At 36.2% G+C, this 25644-nt stretch overlaps 1 protein-coding gene across 9 annotated transcripts in view; it reads right to left on the bottom strand.

Moving 5' to 3' along the window:
- Positions 1-25644, bottom strand: part of ANKS1B (ankyrin repeat and sterile alpha motif domain containing 1B) — a 403660-nt gene that overhangs the window by 316059 nt on the left and 61957 nt on the right. For all 9 annotated transcript variants that reach the window (XM_052667844.1, XM_052667843.1, XM_052667851.1 and 6 more), the window contains exons 7-8: positions 16225-16335; positions 13134-13309 (exon numbers count right to left, since the gene is read on the bottom strand). In XM_052667844.1, coding sequence (XP_052523804.1) covers positions 13134-13309; positions 16225-16335 — 287 coding nt within the window. The remainder of the gene's footprint in view (positions 1-13133; positions 13310-16224; positions 16336-25644) is intronic.

Raw genomic sequence — 25644 nt, 5'->3', positions numbered from 1 at the left:
AGTACACAGTTTTTTATCTCACATATATATTCTCAGTAAAAATGTGTTACTGAAAATGAAGTTATTATTGCATTAAGATGCTGTTGGCTTAATGAAGGATACAAGAGACAAAGCCATTCTAAAGAGATACTGTAGATAGCACTCAGTCATCTGTCTGAAGGTGAGTGCTAATTATCAGTAGATAATCAAAAAGACCTTAAAGAGCACTTGTACAAGATCATCTCCAGATCCATCAGTAACAAACTGCAAGCAGTTTGTCACATTTTATCTGAAGTACTAAATACAACACAAAAACAATGCACTGAAATAACTGACAATAGGATGAATCTCTTGACAGTAAAGGCAGTGTGTTAAAGGCCTAACTGCAGAAGATCAGTCATAGAGTAAAATGTACAAACGCTCAGATTTTTCTACAGATATTAGGGGAAAAAAAAGAAAAAAGGATTAAACATACACATGCCTCTCATAAGAGATGCTGAATTCTCAGTGAAGTGTGACCTACATGAGATCCAGCAAAATCCTCTCCCATTCCTATTCTTTCTTAACTCAAATAACACGTGTAAACAGAATTTAAAATCATCTTCAATAGAAAGGCAACTGTTTTGGTATGGATAGAAAAAAAACACCAACCAGTTGCTTCTTCCTGTCTTACATAATTAAAATGACTTCATTATCATATCATTATCTCAATAACAAGGACTACCAGAAGATTTAAGACAGTTGTTGCTTTTCCTGTGCTAGCTCATTTGTACTGTTCTTTTTGTCTGTAGTAGAGTCAAGATAGTATGTAGAGATCTACCCCAATACAAGTACACCTTTAGTTCATTTTCCAGATATATTCCTGGGTAGCTTAAGAGCTAATACTTAATCCTTTCTAGAGCCAGATATCATATAGTGTCATAAAAGTTCTGTAAAATACAAATGAAGTCAGTAACATGCCTTCACCTATAAGTCCTTTGCAACACTACTTCTTATGAAGCACCTATGGCTAAAGCAGTGATCAGGTAAAATTACTGAGATTCCTTAAAAGAAACACCATTATGGACAGAACGAAGGGCAGGGAGGTAAATATGCTAACACCTATGAGGAATCAATCATTAATAATTAAAAAAAGGTTCGCATAGGAACAAAAATTATTACATTTTAATATGTGTTTTGTTTAAGGTTGACAGGCAGTGCTGAGGATGCTTCTTTGCAGACTGTGATAGTTTATATTCTACAGATACCGAGCAGAGCACCAACATCAACAGAAATGATAACCAGCATTAATAGAAACTGCTCAACCTCAAATAACTACTGAAGCAAATAAAACTGAAGAGCATCTTCCGAGATTTTCGCGCATGGCACTAAACTGAGACTTATCATAAGTTTAGGAATGATGGACACAAAGAGAAAAGAAAACAGATGATCAAAAATGGGATTAGTCATTACATCCTTTTGAAAAATTAGAGAAAGCAATGTAAAAACAGATGTGAATATGGTCAAGTAACCCTGGACCCATACTCCTTGAGAACACAAACTCAACCAGGATACGGTGGCTATAGCCCAGACTGCCTCCACTCTTAATCTCTTCAATGATCTTCCCTGCACTGGTGACCACCAGGTCCAGCAATGCTTCAACTCTGGGTGGTCTGTCCAATAACTTGCACAGAAAGTTGTCCTCAACAGACTTCAGGAGTCTCCTGGATTGTTCGCAGGAGGTAATTTTGCCATCTGAAATATGGCAGAATATTTACCATTAAGATTGCTTGTATACTGTTCCCTCTTACTGAGAAAGCAAAGGAAACTGAGACTGCTGCTGCTAAGAAATTACCTTCTTATTCAACTTCTAAAGAATCAAGTATGATAAAATGAAACCATATTTTTGCATTTATCTCCACTCCTTAATGGATCCTGTGAGAACTCACATAACTCTAATGGAGTAACAGGCTCCATATTTTGTTTATGTCATCAGGACAAAAGTTCACTTTATACCGTTCTCCTCACAACACAAACAGATGAAAGACATACTCAAATGGTACTCACTTTTTTCAAGCACCACCTATCAGATGCTAATCACCAGGCTTTATATATATATATAAAAAAGTATATATATTACTAGCAATAGTTACGAGCTTAATTTTATTCTTATACTAATGGGGTAGACATGAAGTCAATGTTGATTTCAGGCATATATTAAAGACATTTAAGAATTCTATCATTTTTCCCTACCATTTGTATCTTTTGTGTAGGTAAAACTAATGTCACTATGTATCAATGTACCTGTGCTGGTACCTCCTAACAAAACAGAGTCTTCTAAAATGTTACAGAAGTAAGTATTTCTGTAACATGGGGAAAAAAAAAAATCAAATGCTAAAACGTTCTGAAGTTATTTACTTGTTGCTTAAGATCATAAATTAGAAATGAGTTCATTTGAAAGCTTGGCTTTCTCCTTCTTTCCTTATTAATTCAACTTTCCTAAGGTTTACATATGACAGCAAAAAATACATCTGCCATATACTCAGGCTCACACTTTTACAAATCATCAAAACTACTTTTTTAAAGAGAATAAATATGTTTTTAGAAACTAAAAGCTAAATGCAATTAAATGTTAGAGATCTCTCTCACGTTCTTTATCAATACCATACTAATATTTTGCTTAAATGTGACAAACCAAATGGATCATTACAGGATGAACTTTTGGTTCTTGATTAAGTCGCCTCTACACCGAGGTCCAGTGCCTGTCATTGTGCACTCTGCCCAATCTCAAACTGTGATTCCAAAATATTCTTTCAGAACAATTTTCAAAGTTGAGCACCATGAGGACATCTCAGCTGCTGATCAGAACACCACTAGATGTCTATGTTTATGCAACTGAGTTGAAGGATTCAGCTGCAAATCACAAGCACCCAGTACTATTCTAGATGCTGCATGGTAGCTGCAGAACCTTAAGCACTACTCCAGAAGGAAGGATGGAGCCCATTTTAACCCTATGCAAAAGAAATCTTGTCTGTCTATGGAGAACTGAGATAATTAACATTTATGCAGTTGAATCCTACCTTTCGAGATTCTGCATTCCTACTACTAAAACTATGATCAAATAGAAAGAAAATGAATTTTAAGAAAATCATAATGAAAATAACTTTTTGTTCTCTTGTGAGACAGAAGTTTCAAAGGTCATTTTGGCTAGAATAACAGAGAAAAATCTGAGAAAATACCCATGGGAAATGCAATTAGGAATCCACTACTGATCTTTTGGAGGTCTCTAGGGAAAGTCAGGACTCAAAGGAACAATTGCTGATGACTGTTATCCTACTAACAGCAAAGTTCATCAGTCTCGATGATTTGGTTTTGTAATATTATGACAGAGAGAGTTAAAGTTAATAATGCAAAATCACCTTTCTGGATGAAAATTTCATAATCTCTCTCACATTCTTCATAAGTAATTGCAACTAAGATAATCCCAACTGAAGCTGAAAACTACTTTGCTTAAGAATGCACACCATGTCGCACAGTACTGCATACTCACAGGACAGCAGACAGGAGAGTATGGAAGAAAAGTGTTCTGCTATGTAAACCTGGCAACAATGTGCACAATGGCACAGGCAGCTAAGGAAAGGAAAGGAATGAAAATGGCACAAATAGGTGTGAAAAAGAATGCTCGCTTAAGCACTGAATAACACATACACAAAGATACCTAATTATCCATTACCTAATTATACATTTTATATTGACAAGATGATCTCATGAGCAGTTCCAATAGACTCTTCAGATTCTGAGTCGTCCTGCTTAGATTGTGGATTTCCATGGTATTCAGTTGAGTATAGGGACAAACAATGTATGCTCTCAGTACAATGTCTGACAGTCTCTGAACTAAAACAGCCTTTTTGAAAAAAAAAAGTACAAGGATCTGCTGTGGTTAATTTAATAAAACATAGCTGTCCAACAGGATTCTCAAGAAGATAAAATACTACAAACCATTTGTTGAACATCCAAAATTTACATACAGCTTTATATCCATGAAGACAAACAAGCTCTTTGATCAGAAAAGCTTAAGTTCTAATGACTTTATATGGGGAAAAAAAAAAAAAAAAAAAAAAAAGAAGAAAAAAAAAAATGCTACAGCCATATCTGAGATCCTTCTATAAAAGAGATTTAGCTAGGATGAAAGAGTTCCCAGCAGGGCAAGTGAAGTCGTTGGTAGCATGGCAAGATTTACATACAAAATAAACTTTCAAGTGTTAGGATTACTCATCCAGCACAAGGACAGCTTTAAGAAAAATCAAGCCTGAATTATTGCAAGTTGTGGAGAGTGTGCACCAACTATTTTTTCTTTACTAGTCTGTCAGACTTTACCGTAAAAGAATAAATGCAAGCATGATTCGGGAAATAAAATGCCAACACATGCAGCATGTTCTGCAAAATATAGTAATACATTGGTTATCAAGGTAAACAATGTGGCAGACCAGACCAAAAGGATTAGACACAATTAGGATTCACCAGTGCAAGCTAAACACCTAACAGCATTCAGAATGTTACATTTGCCTGTAAGCTGTTTTCCTGCAAGTATCTGATAGTCAAGGAATTTGCCCCACACATACATAATTGGAGAGACAAACTAAATAGTCCAGAAAACCATTACAGTGGAAATGAAGCCGTATTTTTTAATGCAGATTAGATGAACTGTGGCTTGGGAAGCACCCTTCCCCCTTATTATAGTCGACTATGTAGTTTAAATCATAGTAAGCACTGTCATATTCCGGCATTTTACATTCTCAAATAAGTGCTGACTATCTCACAGGGTATGTCTGTGCAGCACACTGGAGGATTGTCTAGCAATACTTGTACCAGAAATCACAGCAGCAGGGAGCTGCAGGCTAATTTAGTTGGCTGGGAAGCATGCCATCAGGCAGATTATTCTATGTAGAGTTCCACTCGGTTACAGTTAGGCTCCCTCCAACACAGAAATCTTTATGATGCTGTTCTAAACCACAGAGTAACTCACAGATACAGAAAATAACCCTAGAGTAGTTCTTTTAATAACTACAGAACTTAGTTTAGGAAAAAAATACCAAAGAACTGTTTGAACTTCCCTGTGCTGGGTAAACTGCTTAAAAAAGAACGGGGAAAAATTTGTATGAAGTCAAAGTGTTTTTCTCTTCTTTGTAACATCTATCTCCTGGTTACATAGAATTGCAAAGCCATTTTGGAAAATACTTCATAATATGGTATCATACTTGAAAACAAACCAAAGATGATTGGTATGGATGTCAGATTACAAATGTCTAATGAAATAAATCACAGTAAAAACAGTTCTTCTCAGTGGGAAATACCACCGTGTGCATTAGGAACTAGGATGAACAGATGGTTTTGTGTTGGGTGGTAGCTTTTAAAAACAATTTATAAAATTATATAACTTTATCTTCAGAGAGTGGGTAGACTTTTGTAAGGGAATCTTAAAATGTAGAGTTTATATATCCTGCAAGGGATAAGTAGGGGGCTTTTGAACCTTTATGTTCAATTGAAATAATAAATAGAATTAGCCTGTATAAAGAAGTTTGTAATGGAACTAGAGGTAAGAACTGGGGATTGACCATTCAAAATTCTTGCAATGTTGTAATTCAGCAATACAAAAATTATCTATGCTATAAAAGGGGAATTAAATAGAGTAAAAGTATTCCAAACATTGACTCTTGGTATAATTCCCTTTTTCTAACCTCATAAATACACATGACAAAAATAAATACCACTAGGTGTGTTATCAATTTTTTTCTGTGTTATATAATTTAAAATATACTTGATTCTTACAAAGGACTCTCAACAAATCAGGCCCAATTATTTTACCATTCAGTAACAAAAAAAGTTGAGCTAATTGTTCTTGAATGTATTTTTAACAGTCAGACATTGTATATACTTATTGCTCATTTTCCTCATATGGAATTTTGTCTCACTCTCCTTATAATGCCTCTAGGCAAATTTATAATACAATCAAAGGATTCTACTTTTGATCTAAGAGAGTAATTATTTTATTCTAGAATATTTGATCGCTCTTTTCTACTGTAATATCTCAGTCCAGACAATATTTGTTTAAAAATTGCATTAAAAAAAAAATAAATCAGTATTATCAAATGCTTGAATAATGTAAATTGTTTTTCTCATTATCTTCAACAAATTCCAGTGATTATTACTTTGCAAAATAAAAAAAATATTCACTTCTAATTTTTGGTACATGTGCTTCTTAGAAGAATTATTTTTCTTTGCATTAGATAAAATTTATAACGGGCCACACAAATTTTATTCACCTCTTGTATATTAATTCCTAACAATCTTCTTCCATAACACACAATTCTATCATTTCAAATCTCCTAAGCATTCAAAAATAAATCATATTGCCTTCATATACATTCACCTTGATTTCCTCACATGAGAATTAAGTCCTTCCTTTGAATACATACATACCATACTGTTTCCAACAATGTTAATATGACATATTTTAAAAGATATTTTTCTCATTCTCTCATAAAGTACACAAGTATTAAATGCTCATTTTAGATGACAGAATTAAGGAGAAATTGACGTTTATATTGTGATGAAATCCAAATCTTTTTTCTTGAAGCTACAGAACCTTTCTCCATGCTTCAATTTGTATTACTTCTGCCAGCCTTTATTATCTATTATATAACCATGTGAAATGTAATCAGATATACTGCTACCTCTTCTGCTACCTCTCTGTAATGTAGTCCCAATAATCCTATATGACTTCAGTATTTCGGTTTTATTCTGAAAGCAAAAGAATGAGGGCATCTCATAACACAAGTTTCTCAGTATTTACTTCAGGTAATTAAGAAGAACACTAGAAAGACACTTTCTGGAAATATACCTCCTTTAATCTAAACTGACAATCTGAAGACAGCAAGATACTGCATTTGCACTTGGAAATCTATAATGTAGGTGATGCTTCTGAACATGATAGCATAACTGTAAAAGCAAACATTACAAATAAATACCATCTACACAAGATTGAAATAACTGATGTGAAGAAAATATTTTCACTTGGAGTTTCATTTTTATTAAGTATATCTAGAAGAATTTTATTATTTAATTTTAGTTCCAATTTTTTTTTCTCAACTCCAAATGTGAAAAATATTTCTTTATTTTCACACTGTAAAGAACAAAGCACCTTCCAAATGCATTCCTAATTGAGAATTAGAAATATGCAATAACTTTCTGAGCAGAGAACAAGATAAATGTCTTCTAAGAGTCAATTTTTAAAAATGTTCATTAAATTAACACATCCAATTTATGAAAGGAAAAGACTGAGATGTATTGTATCTGGTATGCACATCTTCCATATAAAAGCATACGTATATATATTTACACACAGAGAATAGTGTAAATGGTCTTAATATTCTCTTTTTTGTTTTGCAAAAACAAATAAAAAGTAGCATTCAACAGAAGCCTTTCTTATGTGGACACACACACAAGCCATTCTCTCTCCTTTCTGAATGTTTTTAAATTAATAAACACCAGAAAGTACACTGTAATAAATATGGCTTATTTCTGTTTTTAGTAATACATTTAGAACAATCTGTTCTCACACAAATACTTACACCTCAAACTCGACAAGGAATGGGTAGCAGAGGAATTTAGATTAAAACAATTTACTAGCAGGAGCTCTGTAACATTCCTCCCAACATACACTTAAACATCCTAGTGTTTGTTTTCCTGGCACTTTATTCTTCCAGATCTTTTGTTTGCAAGCTATACCCATTTAGATTTTCTTACTTGCTTTTGAATTCACACAGATCCTTTGAATAGACACTTGACATGTAACCCCTATGTAATAAAGCACCTCTAAATTTAGCCCTGAGATTTTAGTTTGTGCCTTAAATGTATGCCATGATGTTTGATAATTTTCCACTTAAAAGAATTACAGACGTTCAAAAGTAATTTAAACTATAAACTGTTTTAAAAATGCATGATTTTAAGAAAGCAAAGAAAAAAAGTTGAAACTCTTGTATAACATGGCTGCTTTTGTTCTTGAAATTACTGAGCCAGACTGCCATCTATTGGAAAATAAACACTTCTAAAATTATATTTTTTTGAAAACTGAAAGTACTATACGCTACCGTAAAACTGATTTGCAAGCAATCATACTTAAGACAGCTTAATTTTAAAATTATATGAAATATTTACATGAGAGCACATCATACACGTGTAGAAACAAAGCCAAATTTGCAATATCAAGCACAGAAAATAATGAATTTTCTGGTGTGGCTTTAACTTTCTTTAGCTCATTATTTGTAATGAGCTCTTCAAGTAAATCATCAAGTTAACATATTCACACCTGACTTTGTACTACTCATCAAACAAGCGTTCCAAGTATTTACCTCCTGTTCTCACTCAGGAAGCTAACAGTCCACACACCGTTCTGGAATCCTAAATTTTGTCCAGTTTCCCTTCCAACTTCTGGAGTGGAATTTTGCACTTTATCTCATTGATTCTTATTTAAAATTATATAATGGCATTTAGTATTATTCTCCTTACTTTCACTTACATTGTATTCTCTTCCTCTCAGGTTCAATTAATCTAATTTGCAAGATTCTGCCTTCAATTTTGCTATTGAATTTTCCTATGTCCTGGGGAAAGTTAAGTCAACAGAAAGGAAACTAAACCATTTTTTCTTCCTCTAGGAAGCTCCTTTTCAGTTTCACCTGATCTCTGAGATGTGCAAACTCTACTTTGACTTTAAGACTCTGTGAAAACATTAACCTCTTGTATTGTTAAATGCCTTATGTCACAAGTCAGACATCAGGTCAACAGAGGCACATAAAGTAATAAAATATGTAAAGTTTTCCATGCAAAATTTGTTGAAAAGGTTGTCCTGAAGTCCTCTGGTCCAAACATATCAGAAAAACTTGCTGAGTGGCTGGATGACTAATTGTCGAACTGCTCAGCAAACGGATAACCGGATTTAATTCTGTTCTTAACCAAAAAAAAGTTCTAACCCATAACTTCTTCAAAAGAAAATGTAGCATTCTGTAGATGAGCTGAAAACACTGAGCAAAAAACAATGCAAGACATCTAAGGTAAAAAAGGGAATAGAATTTACTAGCGGATAAGAAGTCTTAAGCCACTCAGGACCACATTGGTATTTTTCCAGTGGCTGTAAAATACACAAAGAATCCTGGAGGGAATCATGTGGGAGACTACAAATGTGACGTTAAAACTCACTCGTGCCATAGAGAGAAATGAACTACACTTTTCTACTTTCCAGATGAAACTTTTTATAGTCTAGTTACCGCATTAAAAAGCGGACTGCATCACTACTGCTATTATGCAAAACAAAGAGTTTTGCCCTTTGAAATATCAGAGGTTGACACTGATTCAGGACAGAATTCCAAGCTGTGAATATTAGATAGACAAACATTCCTTTCTTAAGTTCTGAATCAACCTAAATCTTCAGTCCCAAAGAAGATTTATCCCTATTCAAAATTATCAGTTGTTTATAAAAGCTAACAAATGCACTCAGCTTCCTGATGCTTTCTCCTTACTGTGTCCATGATAGGGTAGTCTCAGGAGGTGCTTCCTTGATCCAACTGATCAGATCTTGACCCACAATCCCTTCTATTTCTCTGAAAAATAGCAGGATGCAAAGGCATGAAGAAAAATGTCTCCTAACAGCCAGTTCCTTTGAAGAATCTCCCAAGGGTCACAAAGTCTCATGGCTTGGATTTTGCAGAGGTGCAGAATACTGGACTATAGCAGTTCAAAAGTATGCATCAGTCATCATCTCTAGAACATTTGTCCAGAAAATATCACCTAAAATATTACCAGTGGAGATCTGACTTCTGCACTTGCTCAGAGCTAACACTGCCACAATCAACAACACGTCAGAAGAAGAGGGGGAGAGAGGGGAAGAGTTGCTGATTGCAAGCTGAAGCAAGTGCTCATTTGTAGAGGTTCACCTGGTGCAGTTCTTACACCTGTGCTGGAACTGGTAAAGAGAAGGACAGCACACTTAGTCCTGCAGGCAGAAGGTGTCTGTACTCCAGTGCTACTGTGCTGTTACTGCTTCCAAAGAGTCCTGGAGTATGCAGCAGCAAGTTAAATAGATGCGGACATAGAGCCATGGAGTGGTTTGGGTTGGAAGGGACCATTAAGATCATCTAGCTCCAGCTCCCATGATACAGGCTGGGATACCTCCCTCTAGACCAGGTTTCTCAAAGTCCCATCCAGCCTGGCCTTGAATGCTTCCAGGGAAGGGGGATTCACATCCTCCCTTGGCAGCCTGTTCCAGCGTGTCACCAGCTTCACAGTAAAGAATTTCTTCCTAATATCTAATTTAAATCTATGTCTTCTGGTTTAAAGTCATCTCCTCTCGCCCTGTCACTACACACCCCTATAAAAAGTCTGCTTCCAGCTTTCCTGTAAGCCTCTCTCATGTACTGGAAGGCTACTATAATGGTCTGCCAGAGCCTTCTCTTTTCCAGGTTGAAAAGTCCCAGCTCTCTCAGCCTGCTCCTGCAGGGGAGGTGCTCCAGCCCTCTGATCAATCCTGTGGTCCGACTCTGCACTCACATGGGCTCAATGTCCTTTTTGTGTTGGGGCCCCCAGAAGTGACACAGAACTCCAGATGGGATCTCATGAGAGCAGAGTAGAGGAACAGAATTACCTCCCTTGACCTGCTGCTCATGCTTGTCTTGATGCAACTTAGGATATGTTTGGTGTTTTGGGCTGCAAGTGTACATGCCAGCTCATGTTGAGTCTTTCATCAACAGACATCCCTAAATCTTTCTGCTGTAGTCCCAAATCTTTCTTCTACGCCTCCAAATACTTCTGCACCCTCAAATCCTTTTCCTAATACAGATAATAGAGGAGAAGTCCTCCCAGAGGTTCAAGTCATCTAGTTTGCAAGATCCTGCCATTCAATTTTCCTATTCGATTTTTCTATGTTCTCCCTATTATCTTCTGATAGAGATAATAGAAGAGAACCCACTAACTCTCTAGATTATTTACAGAAGCTTCCCAGCAAGAAGAAAACTCAAGACAGAAAAAAAGTTGCAAGAATCTCTCTCATATTTATCCTGAAATTCATTTCTGCCTCTCTGTATCCATATTTCTTCCCACCTATCTCTTTCTTTCTGTATATTCATGCTCTTATACATACATAGTCATGTAGGTTTCTTCAGCCATCATCATTCACTCTTCTTCTGCCAATGCCTGGATGACTCCTTACTGAGCCTGTGGGTCTTAATCTAAAAAGTAGCACTTCCCCCAGAATGAAAGACCATATTTCAAAACTGAGAATTTTGGCTACAAAGAAGACAGACAGAAACTGAACGTAACAGTAAAATACTTTTCTATAATGAAGATCTTTTTAGATCAAACAGCAAAATCTCACATCACAATACAGTTCCTTCCATGCATAGGCCTGTGCAGTTGGGTCCACTCAAAGAAAAAACATGCTCTGCTCTGAATGGTCACTTGATGACAAAAGTGTGTATCATCGCCTTCATTCTAGTTTTATTGAAAGAAAAACTTGTTGCACTAGTGGGAAAGAGTGATGACATGCTTTAGCCAGTTCCCATTTTCAAAGATTTGCTTTCAAACCTTTGAATAAATAATCACATGAAATGTCAGCAAATGTACTTTCCTAATTTACCTGCTATAGATAAATTACAGATTTACTGGTTGAATATTCACATTCTATTTCATTTAGGTCTGTAAAACTTTCAGTTTGAATAGACAGAATTATATGAGTTACAATTTCTGCAAACAGCAACAGAGAAAACTTAAATAGCAGTTTGCATCTAAATACAGAGGGACACTTGAAAGACATATAGAAATGCTTAAATGACTCCAGTACCTTGTTTAGACTGACTTCAGTATGGATTATGTATCTAATTGCTCAAACATAAAAGGGCTTTACAAAAGTAGCTACTGCATTTTGGGGCAGCTAATCATTCCTGCAAACCTAATTCTGTCTCCATATATGGTAAGGAATTCTCTAGCACATAAAATGCCTTAACTTGTTATGCTTCTCACCACCTATTAGAGCATAATCGTTCTTAATTTATGAAGAAAGAAAATGAAATTTAGCATTTAACATTTTACCTCTGTTGTGTGTATTATTTCATGAGCAATCCTATTTATTTTACTTAGTGAGGAAAAGAATTAAATTAAAAGGAATAATAATAATAAAAGTGCTTTTTTACCCTGTAATGAAAAAAAAAAAGAAAAAGAAAAAAAAAAAGCATTGTACAGCACTTTATTTACAGGAATAGTATTAATGAAGTTATATTTTCAACTATAGGTAGAAATCAGTGAAGTGCCACAACCACAACAATTTTCAGTATTAGACAGTCTTTCAGATCATTAACTGCTAGGAAAGCCACATGGTAATAACATTTGTAGGAATTGTAACTGAAAATGTTTCGCTTCTTATTTTGAGGGGTAATTCTGATCAAATTCTGCAAGCATTTAGTCTCAGATACAGCTCTGAGTATTATCAAGTTCAATGCATTTCTCAAAAACCCCCTCTTTGCACTCCCCAACCTCAAAAGTAAATTTAGCCTGAACTTTTGATCACATTTGTAGTGATAACCATCAAAAGCTATTCTTAGTTCTAGAAGGCAGTATCTTTATAAAATTAGAGGAACACTAAATTCCAAGTCTGTAACGAGTGTGTCCTATTCTTTTTTTACTGTCATATTATTAGACATATCATATTCTTGCACTATTTCTTTCCTGAATGTGATGTAAATAAAGCAAATATAGAATCCTAAATTATCTAGGTTGGAAAAAACCTTCAAGATCATCAAGTCCAACCATCAGCATACCTAGCAAAGTCCCACTCCTAAACCAAGTCCCTAAGTGCTACATCCACACTTCTCTTAAATACTTCAGGGAAGGAGATGGCACCAATTAACCACCCTCTCCATGAAGAAATTTATCCTAATACCCAAACTAAACCCACTCTGGCACTACTTAAGATCATTATGCCAGAAGACCCCCAGAAAGAGATGTCCTGATGGCCCTAGATGGCAGGAGAAAGCTATAATTGGGCAGCAATTCCCTTGAATTTGGATCCATTGGTACAAAATAGAACAACTATTACTGAATATATCATCTTTGTATCTCATCTTACTTACTACATTAAGCTTGGTTTGGATTCCACTGGTCATAAGTTCTTCCTCTGATATTTTACTAAAATTGTCCAGAAAATGGTCTGATATTGTATGAGACAGATCTTCAAAAGAGTATTCCTTTTCTTGGCACAATTTGATTTCATCTAAGAGCTTTGATAATTCTCCAGTCACAGCTTCACCTTTAAAAACAGACACACCATTAGTCAATACTTAGAATATTAGAGGTCATTTATGATTAAAATGGAATGCAGGTTATGTACATTTTTACTTAGTATTTCTTACATTCCATGCTTAAACATCTAAACAGTGATCTTCACACACAATTCTATCCTCAAAAATAGTGGCATCTCATTCCAGGATGGGAATCACTCGAGGTAATCTACTTATTTTTCCTTTTCTTGATAGCTTGTATTTAGTTAGGATGAAATTCAACATGTACTTACCCGTTCTCCGTTTTCCAACAGAGTTGCTGAATAAAACCAATAGCTATCCAAGCATATAAGATTTAAGCAGAAAAGGAAAGTTTCTACAAACATACAAAGCTACCATTCTATACACTGCACGGGATTCATATTTGCTAGTCTGAACAAGTAAGACATTGCATAGTCTCCATAAACTCTAAATTGATTAGGACTAAGTTTCAGAGAATAAACATCTGTCCCTGCAAAAAGCTATGTTTTATAAACAATCCTTGGTCTCTTTCTCAGAGTCCAACCTTTTGGAATCATGGAGGGAATGTGTTGGGCAAAACCCACAAGTTTGAAACATTCCTCCCTATATCAACCTATCAGAAATCCATGTTTAGTGCATTCTTTATTGTATTTCATGAATTCTCCTTCATCTTCAGTTAATCAATTTACCAAAAGAGTAACACAATGGGCTTTTAGTAGCTATACTGAGGGCCTCTACTTGAAAGATAGGAAGTAGTGATAAGTGTTAGAATCACAACTGTGTTAGTTTGGGATAATCTACTGCATATGTGTTACACAGTTACCTTTAATACTAGCAATGAAGAAGTGAATGAAAGCCAAGTTTATTCTTGAAGCAAGTAAGAGACTCTTTCTCTTGACTAGGTTCCAAGAGTCATACTGTTGGAAACTACAGTCCTCCTACTCAATAAAATACAGAGATAATTTCATTCCACTCTACCCTTTGGGGGAGAAAAGAAAAAAAAAAAAAAAAAAAAAGTAACTAAAGAAAACCCAGTTAAGATTCTTCCTATTTGGTCTAGAGCTCTTTTTGTACCGTTCTTTCTAGCTTTTTTTTTTTTTCGTTGTTTGCTATGCTAGGCAGACATAAAAGACACAATTCATTATATTTTTTAAAATTACAACTGTGACTCCAATTTTTAGATCCAAGATCATAAGCTGTTAATTAAAAGCAACTAATTGCCTTTTAATAGTTAAGTATAAGAAACATTTTAATAAACAGTTGTTACATTTTGTTATGTTTGCACTAAACTTGAAATTGAATCAAAGCTGCAATTAGCTCTATTTATATTTAGCTTTATAATTAAAAAAAAAAAAAGAATTTATTGCAGATTAATACCAGAACAAGTAAAAATTGGAAGTAAAAGACTTGAATATTAAGAACTATTTTAAAGAACATCCTGGAATACCATAATGAAAACACAGGACTACTGTTTCCTACAGATTTATGTTCTCTAAGTGCAAATATCCCATATTCCTCCACATATGTCCTTCAGTATTTCTTGCTAGGCAAGAATTAGTTGTGTGTGGTAAGACAAGAACTGCAAATGTGATAACTGGCCTGTCTGTAAGCATACACTAACTGGCTATCTGATTGCTGCCAGAAAGAATACGTAAAAGATTATTTTTGCTTAACTTTCTTTCAGAGCAGGCCTAAGAAACGTCTCTCTCCTCTATCTAACTATCTATTTTCATGACAGTCACAATAAGGTAATTGATACAGCTATCCATCTTTCAAATTTGGTTTAAATTATTTGAAATTAGACTATTAGAAAATGACAGACAGATGGGAAGTGCAATCACATACAATTTCTTTCCTTCAAAATCAGATTACACAACAGACAAGGAAAAACAAAGTAGCATGTTTATGTGTAGTGTTTATATCTTGAAAGCAGAAGAACAACGTTTTTTTTAAATATTTACTACCTAAATTAATGATGGATTTTTCCATGACACGGGGAAGCTGACTTCATGACTTTACTAAATTCAAAGGAACTATTTATATTCATATGTTACATGTTTGTCAAACACCCCAATGGGAAACATGACTAGAATTAGAGTATTTGTTTACTGTCACCATGAAGATCATAATCTGGTTTGCAGCAATAAGCTTAATCTTCTCATGAATTAAACTCCCCTAGAAAAGGGGTGAAAGAGACTCAAAAAAAAAAAAAACCATCAAAAAAAACAAAGAAGACAGGCAATTATTTGCCAGTAGTTAATTATATGTACTTTGGATGACTATAGAAGCCAGTAATCAGGTTTGGTTTTAGAATTAGGATTGGTTTTCATGAAGAGCAGCATTACAACATGCTCAAGAAATGTCCTTCCTATGACACTTTGGTGCATAAAAATGTAAGTAAGAGCATAAGATCAAACCACGTACACATAACAGTGACAGTCATGGTACATGAAAGGTATGTTAGAACATTTATCTGCAGGAAGAATGGGAGAATGGTACACAAATGATCCTTCAAAGAGTCAAATGTAACACAGTCAGAAAAGGTACTCACTGGCTGAGACAAAATAAATTCTCTCCTATCTTAAGCACCTACGGAGTATTGTGGCATATTTATTAATCTTCTCTTTTACTTTGGAAATGCATTATGTTATAGAAAAATATTTAAGATCAAACAATGTAACAGACTGTAACCAATCTATGACTTGTCATTTTTGAGAATAGTTCTTTACTTTCTTTTATGGTATACATTTCAGTGTATGCAGTCAAGCTAGGTAGTTCATAATGGAAGAAAAGCTTTTCAATAATAGTCTTTCTTTATCTCTCTTTTTCATTTCATATCTGCATACAAACATGTTAGTGGTATAACTTTACTATTAAAGACAATTCAATACAGCTTCTGTATTCACAGAGTACATGTATTTACTTTTAGCCTTTGGAGATGGAGGAACTTCTGGAGACAAAATGCAAGACTGATGTTCTGCACCTTCCAGTGGGCGTTCCTCTGAAACACTTGCATTTCCTGTTTCCATATATTCTGCAATTTAAAGATATAAATACATATAAACTCCAGAATGAAGAAGGTTGAATCTAATAAAAAGTATATTTCCTACTTCCTTTTTTTATGAAACCTCTTCCAGTTTTGCATATCAGTATCTTGTAAATACTCATAAACACTGCGGCAAGGCAATCATTTATTGAAAATACTATAAAACATTATAATGGCCAGTTACCTCCTCTAATCTACTGAAACTGTTAGAGGAATCTGACTGCGAGAGTAATGAGTTGTAAGTATCACTATGATTTTTCCTATCTCCTTGAAATATCCATATTGCTTTTCCATTATATTAGTACTGTTGAAAGAATTTTCTTTTGTTTTAAATCTGTTAAGAATATTTAGTCAAAGAATCATAGAATGGCTTACGTTGTAGGGGAACTTTAAGATCATCTAGTTCCATCCCTCTGCAATAGGCAGGGTTGCCACAAATTAGATCAGGCTTCCCAGGGCCCCATCAAACCCACCCTTAAGTGCCACCAGAGATGGGGCATCCACAACCTCTCTAAGCAACCTGTTCCAGCACCTCACTGCCCTCTGAGTGAAAAATCTGTTTCTAACAGCTAACCTAAATTTCCCCTCTCTTAGTTTAAAGCCATCCTCTCTTGTCCTATCAGTATCAGACAGCATAAAATATCAGTTCTCCTCCTGCATGAAAAGTCCCTTCAAGTACTGGAAGACCACAATGAGGTCTCTCCAGAACCTTCTCTTCTCCAAGCTGAACAATATCAGCTCCCTCAACCTTTCTTCAAAGGAGAGGTGCTCCAGCCCTGTGATCATCTTAGTGGCCCTCCTCTGGACCTCATCCAACAGCTCTGCATTCTTCTTGTGCTGGGGGACCCAGACCTGGGTGCAGTAGTCCAGATGGGGCCTCGCAAGGGCAATGTATAGGGGTCACTAAGCTTCCTCTCACTGCTGGCCACCCCTCTTTTGATGCAGCCTGGGATACAGTTGATCTTCCAGGCTCTAGTCAAGATATTCAAGTTACCAATAAGTAGAAATACTGATACAGAGAAGATAAAATATTCTGCTTGCAGAACAGAGACTAAGTACTTCAGAAAAAAAGCACTTTCAAAAATTTAGATATAATTAATAGGTTAAAAAAGTCCATTCTAAAATTTTTCTCTCTTTTATTCTTTAAAATTTGCTTTTTTCCAACTTCATGAGCATGTTTATAAAAACAGACATGTGAAATGATGAATGAGATAAACTTCAAATTTGCTATTAATTTTGTACAAATATTCATTATTTTCACCTGGATTAGTACATGCTCAATAAAACTCTAAGACTTAAATGAATGTTATTGCAGAATAGATATTAAATAATTAATGAGAAACTAATTTACGCCATAGTGGTTTTTTTTGTTTTGTTTTGTTTTCTTTTTTCCAGCAGAATGACTGGTTCCCAGTTCAGGCAGCTATTTTGGCTTCTCCACTTTCTTGATTTCCTGTATCTCCACTTTCTTGATTTCCTGTAGTACTTAATTTCTTATCCAAATAGTAAGCACAGCAGTGAACTACAATAACCACATTCATTCGTACCACACTGGATGAGTAAAGTGTTTCTGGGAACTGAAAACTTCCCTGATTTAATTTTTGCAGTCTACAATGTACTTGTTTAGCTAGTTTTATTTCTGTTTAAATAACAAATCTGATAACCCAAATACAAACTGTGATGAAATCGACATCTTAGAAAATGAAATTGGAAATGGCAGAGAACAGCATGCAGTTTTAGAATACTTTGCAGCTTGTTATTTCTTAAGATTATGATGTGAAAATGTAATATAGTAAGTCAGATGGTTTGCAATGGTCCATTGGAGAAGCTGTCATAAATTTCTCCATATGAAAACATGCGGGTTTTTTTTAGTTTAATACTTAAAGGAAAGAAGCAAAGATAATTCTTAAGTAAGGCACCATGTGAAAACCGTAGAATCATAGAATCACCAAGGTTGGAAAAGACCTCCAAGGTCATACAGTTCGACCATCCATCTTTCACCAATATTTTTCACTAATCCATGTTCCTCAGTACAACATCTAAATGTTTTTTGAACACAACCAGGGTCAGTGACTTCACCACCCCCCTGGGCAGCCTGCTCCAGCGCCTGACCATTCTCTTGGAGAATAATTTTTTCCTAATGTCTAAACTGAATCTGCCCTCGCACATGAGGCCATTCCCTTTAGTCCTATTGCTAGTTACATGGGAGAAGAGGCCGACTCCCACCTCCCCACCCCACCACAACCTTTCTTCAGGCAGTTGTAAAGAGCAGTAAGTCATCCCTGAGCCTCCTCTTCTCCAGACTAAAAAGTCCCAGTTCCCTCAACCACTTGCTCTCCAGACCCCTCACCAGCTCTGTGCCCTTCTCAGAACATTATTCAGGGCCTCAATGTCTTATAGCGAGGGACTCCAAAAACACGATACTCAAGATGTGGCCTCATCAGTGCTGAGTGCAGAGGGATGACCACTTCCCTGCTCCTGCTGGCAACACGATTTCTGATACAAGCCAGGATGCCATTGGCCTTCTTGTCCACCTGGACATGCTGCTGGCTCATGTTCAGCCATGTGTCAACCAATAATCCCAAGTCTGTGTCCTCTACGCAATCTTTCAGCTACTCTGCCCCAAGCCTGCAGCGTTGCCTGGGGTTGTTGAAGCCAAAGTGCAGGACCTGGCACTTGGTCTTGTTGAACTTCATCTCATTGGCCTCAGCCCAGCTATCCAGCCTGTCCAGATCCCTCTGTAGTGCTTTCCTACCCCCAGGCAGATAGACGCTTCCAGCAACTTGGTGTTATCTCCTCTCATTCATGTCATCAATAAAGATACTGAGCAGGACAGGCCCCAGTACTGACCTCTGGGCAACATCACTTGTGACCATTGACCACCACTATCTGGGCCCAGCCCTCTTTACCTAGCAGAGTATACCTATCCAAGCCATGGGCTGCCAGCTTCTTCAGAATACTGTGGGAGACAGTCTAAAATGTTTGCTGCAAGTAGCAGCAAGACAAAATACTCTGGAATTTTTTCAGCTCTACCAGCTACAATATTTGCTGAGATATTGTGTGACATGGAGGAGATATAAAAGAAAAGCAAGATCAAAAGAAAAAGGAAAAATAAGAATTCATGCTTGAAAATATATACTGGATAATTTTGCAGCTGTCCGAAAGCAAACATAAAATAAGTGGCAGCGTTCAAATTATTGGATCAATAATTAAATTATTAGGAATGGAAATGCAGGTAAGATTGTGAAGAACATTAATCTTGGTATTATTTTGATATCCATATAAGTCTTGGGAAACCTCTTAAAAAGGCTCAGCACACAATGTGCTGGAGAGGTTTAGAACAGCCCAACAGAAAGTGCCATCCTGGTAAAATAGATGGTGCAACACTTACAGCTTCAGGCTTCTGCCATACTTGTACTGTTAACTTTATGCTTTTGAAAATTCTACTGTATATAAGCAAAAACAATAAAGTGATGGATTCAGTTGTGAGAAGCTCATAGACTAGGTAAATGAGAACTTACTCATGTTATCAAAGGAACAGACACAAACCAAGTGATCTATTTTAGGAGCCAAATACAATCTACTCAAAAGCAGTGTATGCTTTCACCCACAACAAAATTCTATTCACCTGCAGCTGGCTAGAAACTCATCTTCCCTGCCTTTCCAAACTTAATGAAAAAGATGAAGTTGTCAACCATCATCTGTGCTCTGATTACAGTGTAGCTTAGAGACTTCTCTGGATTCACTCTCCTCAAAACAGAAAGACAAGCTTAGTCAATTAGATTAGCTCATGACCAGAACAGTTTCCACAGCTGTAGTCTGAAAGAGTTTACAGAAGAGAGTTCTGCAACAGGGGAAGGTGAAGTCTGCTCAGGACGCGATCTGTCAGAATCATAATGCTTCTCCAGCTTTCTGTGTCATGTCATCATGTTCCATATTTCACAGAGAGTGGACATGACTAGCACAGAGTGAGGGAAGCACATGTCAATACATGCACTTCAGAGATGGCTCTTCACCAAATTGCGTTGGGAAGAATGGAGTATTTTACATCTGTTGACTCAAACTGCAGACTACAGTTCAGTGAGGATTAATCCAAAGAATGTGAAAATCTGAAAATGTTCCAGAAGGGTTCCTCATTTCTGTAACGTGTGCTAGGCCAAAGTCAAGGAGAAGGGAAGGCATTAAGATGTAGGCAGACACACTCATCTGTCTTGCAGAGGAGCCCCCAGGAATATCAGCCACAATAGCAGATGGCCCAGCTCAGATGGAGTTGTTGCTGAAAATCCAGGGGCAGTGAAAGCTTTGGCTCAGGTCAACCTGCTCTTAATTTCAGGTCCTCCATGTTCTCATTCCTTAGTGAGGTCAGGATTTTTGCTTAATTTATAAGCTCTGGCTTTTAGAGAAAGAACTTAGACCTTTACTTCTATTTTGTATTATTATTGTTAATACTTAGTATAAACTCCTTTGACTTTTATTTTGATAGGCAATCTAAGCAAAGCAAAGAGTTAGAAACACCTGGAGTTCCTCTCTACAGTGACTTCCCCTCAAAGAAAAGGAAAAAAGCCAAATTTGACTAACATAAAAGTATGAACACTCACCTTTCCAAATAGAAGAATCTCCAATAACTAGACCAGGTGAATAAAGCAGGCCCACCAACACACACCCCCAGCATGGCCTGTGTCCCTGAAAAACAACCTAATTTCTCTGTGCCCTCCTGCACAGCCATCATCTCACAACACCCTCTGGATACCTCAGGCTTGGCTCCCTGCACCCCCGACACCTGGCTGAGCTCCCTCAGCTCCACCACATCCTATCTCAGCTCTCTAGAAGCAGCTCCTGAAGTACCTCAACCATGTGTGGGCATAAGAAAACATGTTCAGGGATGATAAAAAAAAAAAGCACTGGAGCTATGATTCTGAGATAGGTGAGGATGGTGGTAAATAGTGGATTAATTAATTAACAAACATGGTTTATTAAAGTGCTATACAGTACTTTATAAAGGGAGTTGATGAATACCCAGGAAAAAAAAATAAAGGTGCTGGAAGTGCTGGGGAATTGATATCCCAGTTCTTTTCTTCCCACAAAGATCTAATAAATCCTTGACTGGAAATGTATTTCAGAGAAGCTGCAGACTTGTACTGAAGAGAATGGAAAATCTATTTGTCCACAGAAAGACAGGAAGAGAGAAAGAGAGAATAGACTAAAGCCCTGTGATAACAACATTGCAGCTATGTATGCAGGGGGGAGAAAATAGAATCCTGGTTCTGTTTCCATTCCAGTAGCTGCTTATGTATTTTCCACTTATTAATAATTGGGTAACATGTACAAACTATGTTAGTTTCTTAAGCACCATCAGTAGAAGAGATAGGAAGTGGCTTTCTACATCTCCTTCCATACTGCCTATACTGCAGAGCTGTGTCGTACTGGTGTTCCCATCATTTCTCATCTGTACAACTATCTATCATCTCTTTTTCTTTTTTTTTCTTCTTTTTTTTTTTTTTTTTTTTCCATAATAGCAAGAATTCTGTTTCCAGAAATAGTAAAAGAGCGAGATTCTAACAGAAAACACATTGGGCTGGGGAAAAAGGGTTGAAAGATGGTGTAGTGTGCACCTGCGTCACGTTCACATGTGCTGAAACTAAAACACAGCTGGTCGGTTTAATTTTAGGCCTACTAGCCTTGGCAACATCCCTTTCATCTTCATTGGCTAATTATAAAGCCCTAAGTGCCAATACTGTTAACTGCTTCAGCACTGAATGCTGTTGTTTCATTACATCCAAGAAATGAATGTGCTAATTCTCCAATCTTTGAGCATATAATGTCAAAGCAGCTAATTCTTCATTAACATGCAAAATATCTATACTGTAGTAAGTATTTTTAACTCAGCTCAATTCAGTTCAGACCTGAGCCAGACACAGAAAATGATGAAACATACATGAAAGGCATGGAATTAAAACTTGAACTGTCATTCTAACCTGTATGTAATTAACAGGCAATTAAAAAAAAAATTCAGGTGGGGTATAGTTTAGTTATTTGGTTTTGGGTTGCTCTTGAAAAGGGTTTCATTATTTATTTGCCATATATTAAATAATAAAACAAACTAGCCAGGAAAATGGAAGGCTATTCAAGCACCATTTTTTCTTCTTCTGTGGGAACTTCAATTACTGTTTTCTCAGGATGATTGAACAGATTTAATATTGCCACTTCCACAAACTGCTTTCCATGGATGTAAATTAATTTCTTCTTTCAGAGAACTTCTTTCCATTCAAAGAAATTTCTCATCAATTTCCTTAAAACTAATAATTCTCCTTGAAAACTTTTCTTACAATTTTGCTACACCTCTGTATGTAGCACTGAACACTATCTATCAATCTCACCAGTAATAGTGGTCACATTACTTCCTGGTTTGTTTCATCAGTCTGTATATAAGCATCTTGCAGCCTTTGAATTAAATTTTGAAAGCTAACATCTTGTAGAAGCAACATATATTATGCTCTATGTTAATACTATAAACTGTACAGTGGCACTTTAAGACTTGGATTTCTAGGTTTCATAACAATACCAAGGGGAAAATGGTAGAAGTTAGTAAAAATGCCAGAAGATAAGATCTTATTCTAACCTGGCAACAAGGTGAAAGAATAAATTCAATACATTATGTTGACATAGAATCATGTTGTACATACAGAAAATAAAATAGGAAGAAACAAAATTCAGCAAGTAATCATCTGACAGCATTTGTTTCATCTCTTTTTCTTTTTAGTATACATGAAGGACACATATAAACCTGCCTAGATAATCATTGGAACACAGGAGGTTTAGCAGGAATGTATTTGGAAGCCCCTACTCTCTCTCAGCATTTGCCCTTTCTTTGCATGGAATTCATTACCCACTGAAGTTGAACTCAATTACAGTACATTAAGGTTTCTCAAATTCCCAGTGCTTTACTGATTTTTTCACCTACAGTGAAATAAATGCCCACATTTCAATGAAAAATATACTCAACAAACTTTTTAGAGACAGGGTAGATTATCATCAGTGCTAGTACTGAATCCTGACATTCTTGTTCTTGATTTTTTCAACTTCATCTCAAATTTCAAACTTTATCTCAGATGGTTAAAGGTTTAGTAAACCCTTTGCTGATGACAAAGAATCTCAGTAAGCTCCACAAAGGAGTACTGAAGGGACTTGTCCAGTTTTCTCAAGTTTCAAAATGGCATTTTGATAAACATTTTTCATCCCTGAACATCACTTCTTTAACTATAAGGCAGACCAAGCAAAAATAAACAGCTGTTTGTTCTAAGTCATACTACTACAAGCTCAAAGTATCAGCAGTCTTCTTCATATTTGCAAGGCACATGTGAAAAAGATATTGTGTCAAAGCACAAAGAAGCTTTCAAATTGATAGATTTCTTCTTTTTGTGATAAAGACTAGGAGCAGGTACTGACCTACAAAAATGACAAAACCTTGAGATAGGCTTGGGTTTGGGAATTACTATTTCACAGAGAGCAAGGAAGGGTACTTTGCAGAAATCGTTGATTGGTGGGGTTGAGACGATCAAACTCTATCAAATTTAGAGCACTCTTCTGCTGATTCCTCTCCACTTCTTGATGAACAATTCTGCCATTTCCCTGGGACAAAACTAACTCTGGGACCTACATCATATAAGAGGCAGGTTCATTAGAGCAAATAGACGTATTTATGTAATTACAACACTGATTTATATTATTTTAAATATTGTGACACATATGTAATAAACTACATATGTCACTCTGAATGCAATCCCTCCTATTTATTTCCATGGAAACTAGAACGCATACAAAGAGAACAGTAACACTATTTGATAGAACAAATTCTCAGCTACAAAACACTACTTTTGAACAGTCACCACCATTAGCTGTGCATTTTCACCAGCAATGAATAAGAGCCTGCATGTCACACTACTAAAAATCTGCACCAGCAAAGATGACCAGCACTTCCACAGTTGTTCTGATGGTGTTGCTGCAACACACCATCCACCAGCTCATTGTGGTCATATCCACTATTTGGTCTCCATAAACATTCAGCAAACATAGATGATGTCAGTGGGTGCCATTTCTTCTGCATGGAGGAATTCAGTGACACACTTTTGCTTCATACCCACTTCCACATCAGATGCCATTCTGTCAGATTGCCCCTCTGTTGCCATCTGTCACACAGCAACAAAATGTAATGGCATGCTGGTGGGAAGGTTAAACCTCTACTCCACACCACCAGCATCCACCTCTGACGTCATGGGCTGACATAATAAAATGGGAGGCATTACTTTTGGAACAGACCTTGCATACTGTTGGTTAATAAACTGAATCAGATCAACTTACACTTTACTGTAAACAAGGAATAAGGACGAGAACTGTATAGCTGAAAGTACTTAAGGAGGAAAAGAAAATGGGACGAAAGGAAAAAGAAAATAGGAAGGAGGGAAAGGACTTAGACAACCCTTTTCAGTAACCGTGACCTCTAAATTCAGTTCATCTATAGCATGAATCAGTACCTTAAGAGAATATCTCCTCCCCACCTTGCAAAATCTTAATTATACTTGTGGAAACTTTCTTTTGTGTCACCATCTCCCTCACTGGAAAAGTTTGTTGAAGCTAGCTAGGCAGTGTGTAAAGAAATGAACATCTGAAGAAAGGATGCTGTCTGGCCACAACATCATTTTCCCTAGGAGATGTTCTTACGATATGCAGATACAAGGGAGACTGATGCATGAGCCAGTGCACTTTTAGTATCCGATTAAAACGGCTCAAAGACAACAAGAATCAGTACAAGTGTAGATGCAGTGCTGATGCCTGCCATCATCACCTTAGTCAAATACAGCTAAATAAAGACTAATCTGAAAATGAAGGTACGAATTGCATGCAAGACAAAATAGATGTGTAGCATTGAATTATGTGCTAGCTCATGTATGACTGTTAAAAATTGAGTTTCATGAGTTTTACATCATGAAACTGAAGAAAGAGAATAAACACATGCAAAAAAAATTGTTTCTACCACTATGACAAGTTACTGCCTGCTTTTGTGTTGGGTTTTTTTTTTCAATTTTAAAGAAAATGAGAAAGGCGCCATAAAAGGTTTTGAAAGTTTGTCATCATTCTTCAGTTACATTTGTTATTTATGAATGAAACAAGCCTTTCAATTCTATTTTACCATCACAACTGAATAGAACTGCAGTAAAACATTATTTTCTGATGCAGAATGTACAAAAAGTAACTGCAAGTGACACACCGTACTAATGTCTACTGTCAGAAAAAGGAAGG

Source organism: Tympanuchus pallidicinctus, unplaced genomic scaffold (genome assembly GCF_026119805.1).
Source record: "Tympanuchus pallidicinctus isolate F22 unplaced genomic scaffold, pur_lepc_1.0 scaffold8, whole genome shotgun sequence".
In the NCBI taxonomy this organism is placed as follows: domain Eukaryota; kingdom Metazoa; phylum Chordata; class Aves; order Galliformes; family Phasianidae; genus Tympanuchus; species Tympanuchus pallidicinctus.
This window is presented reverse-complemented; position numbering and strand designations above follow the sequence as displayed.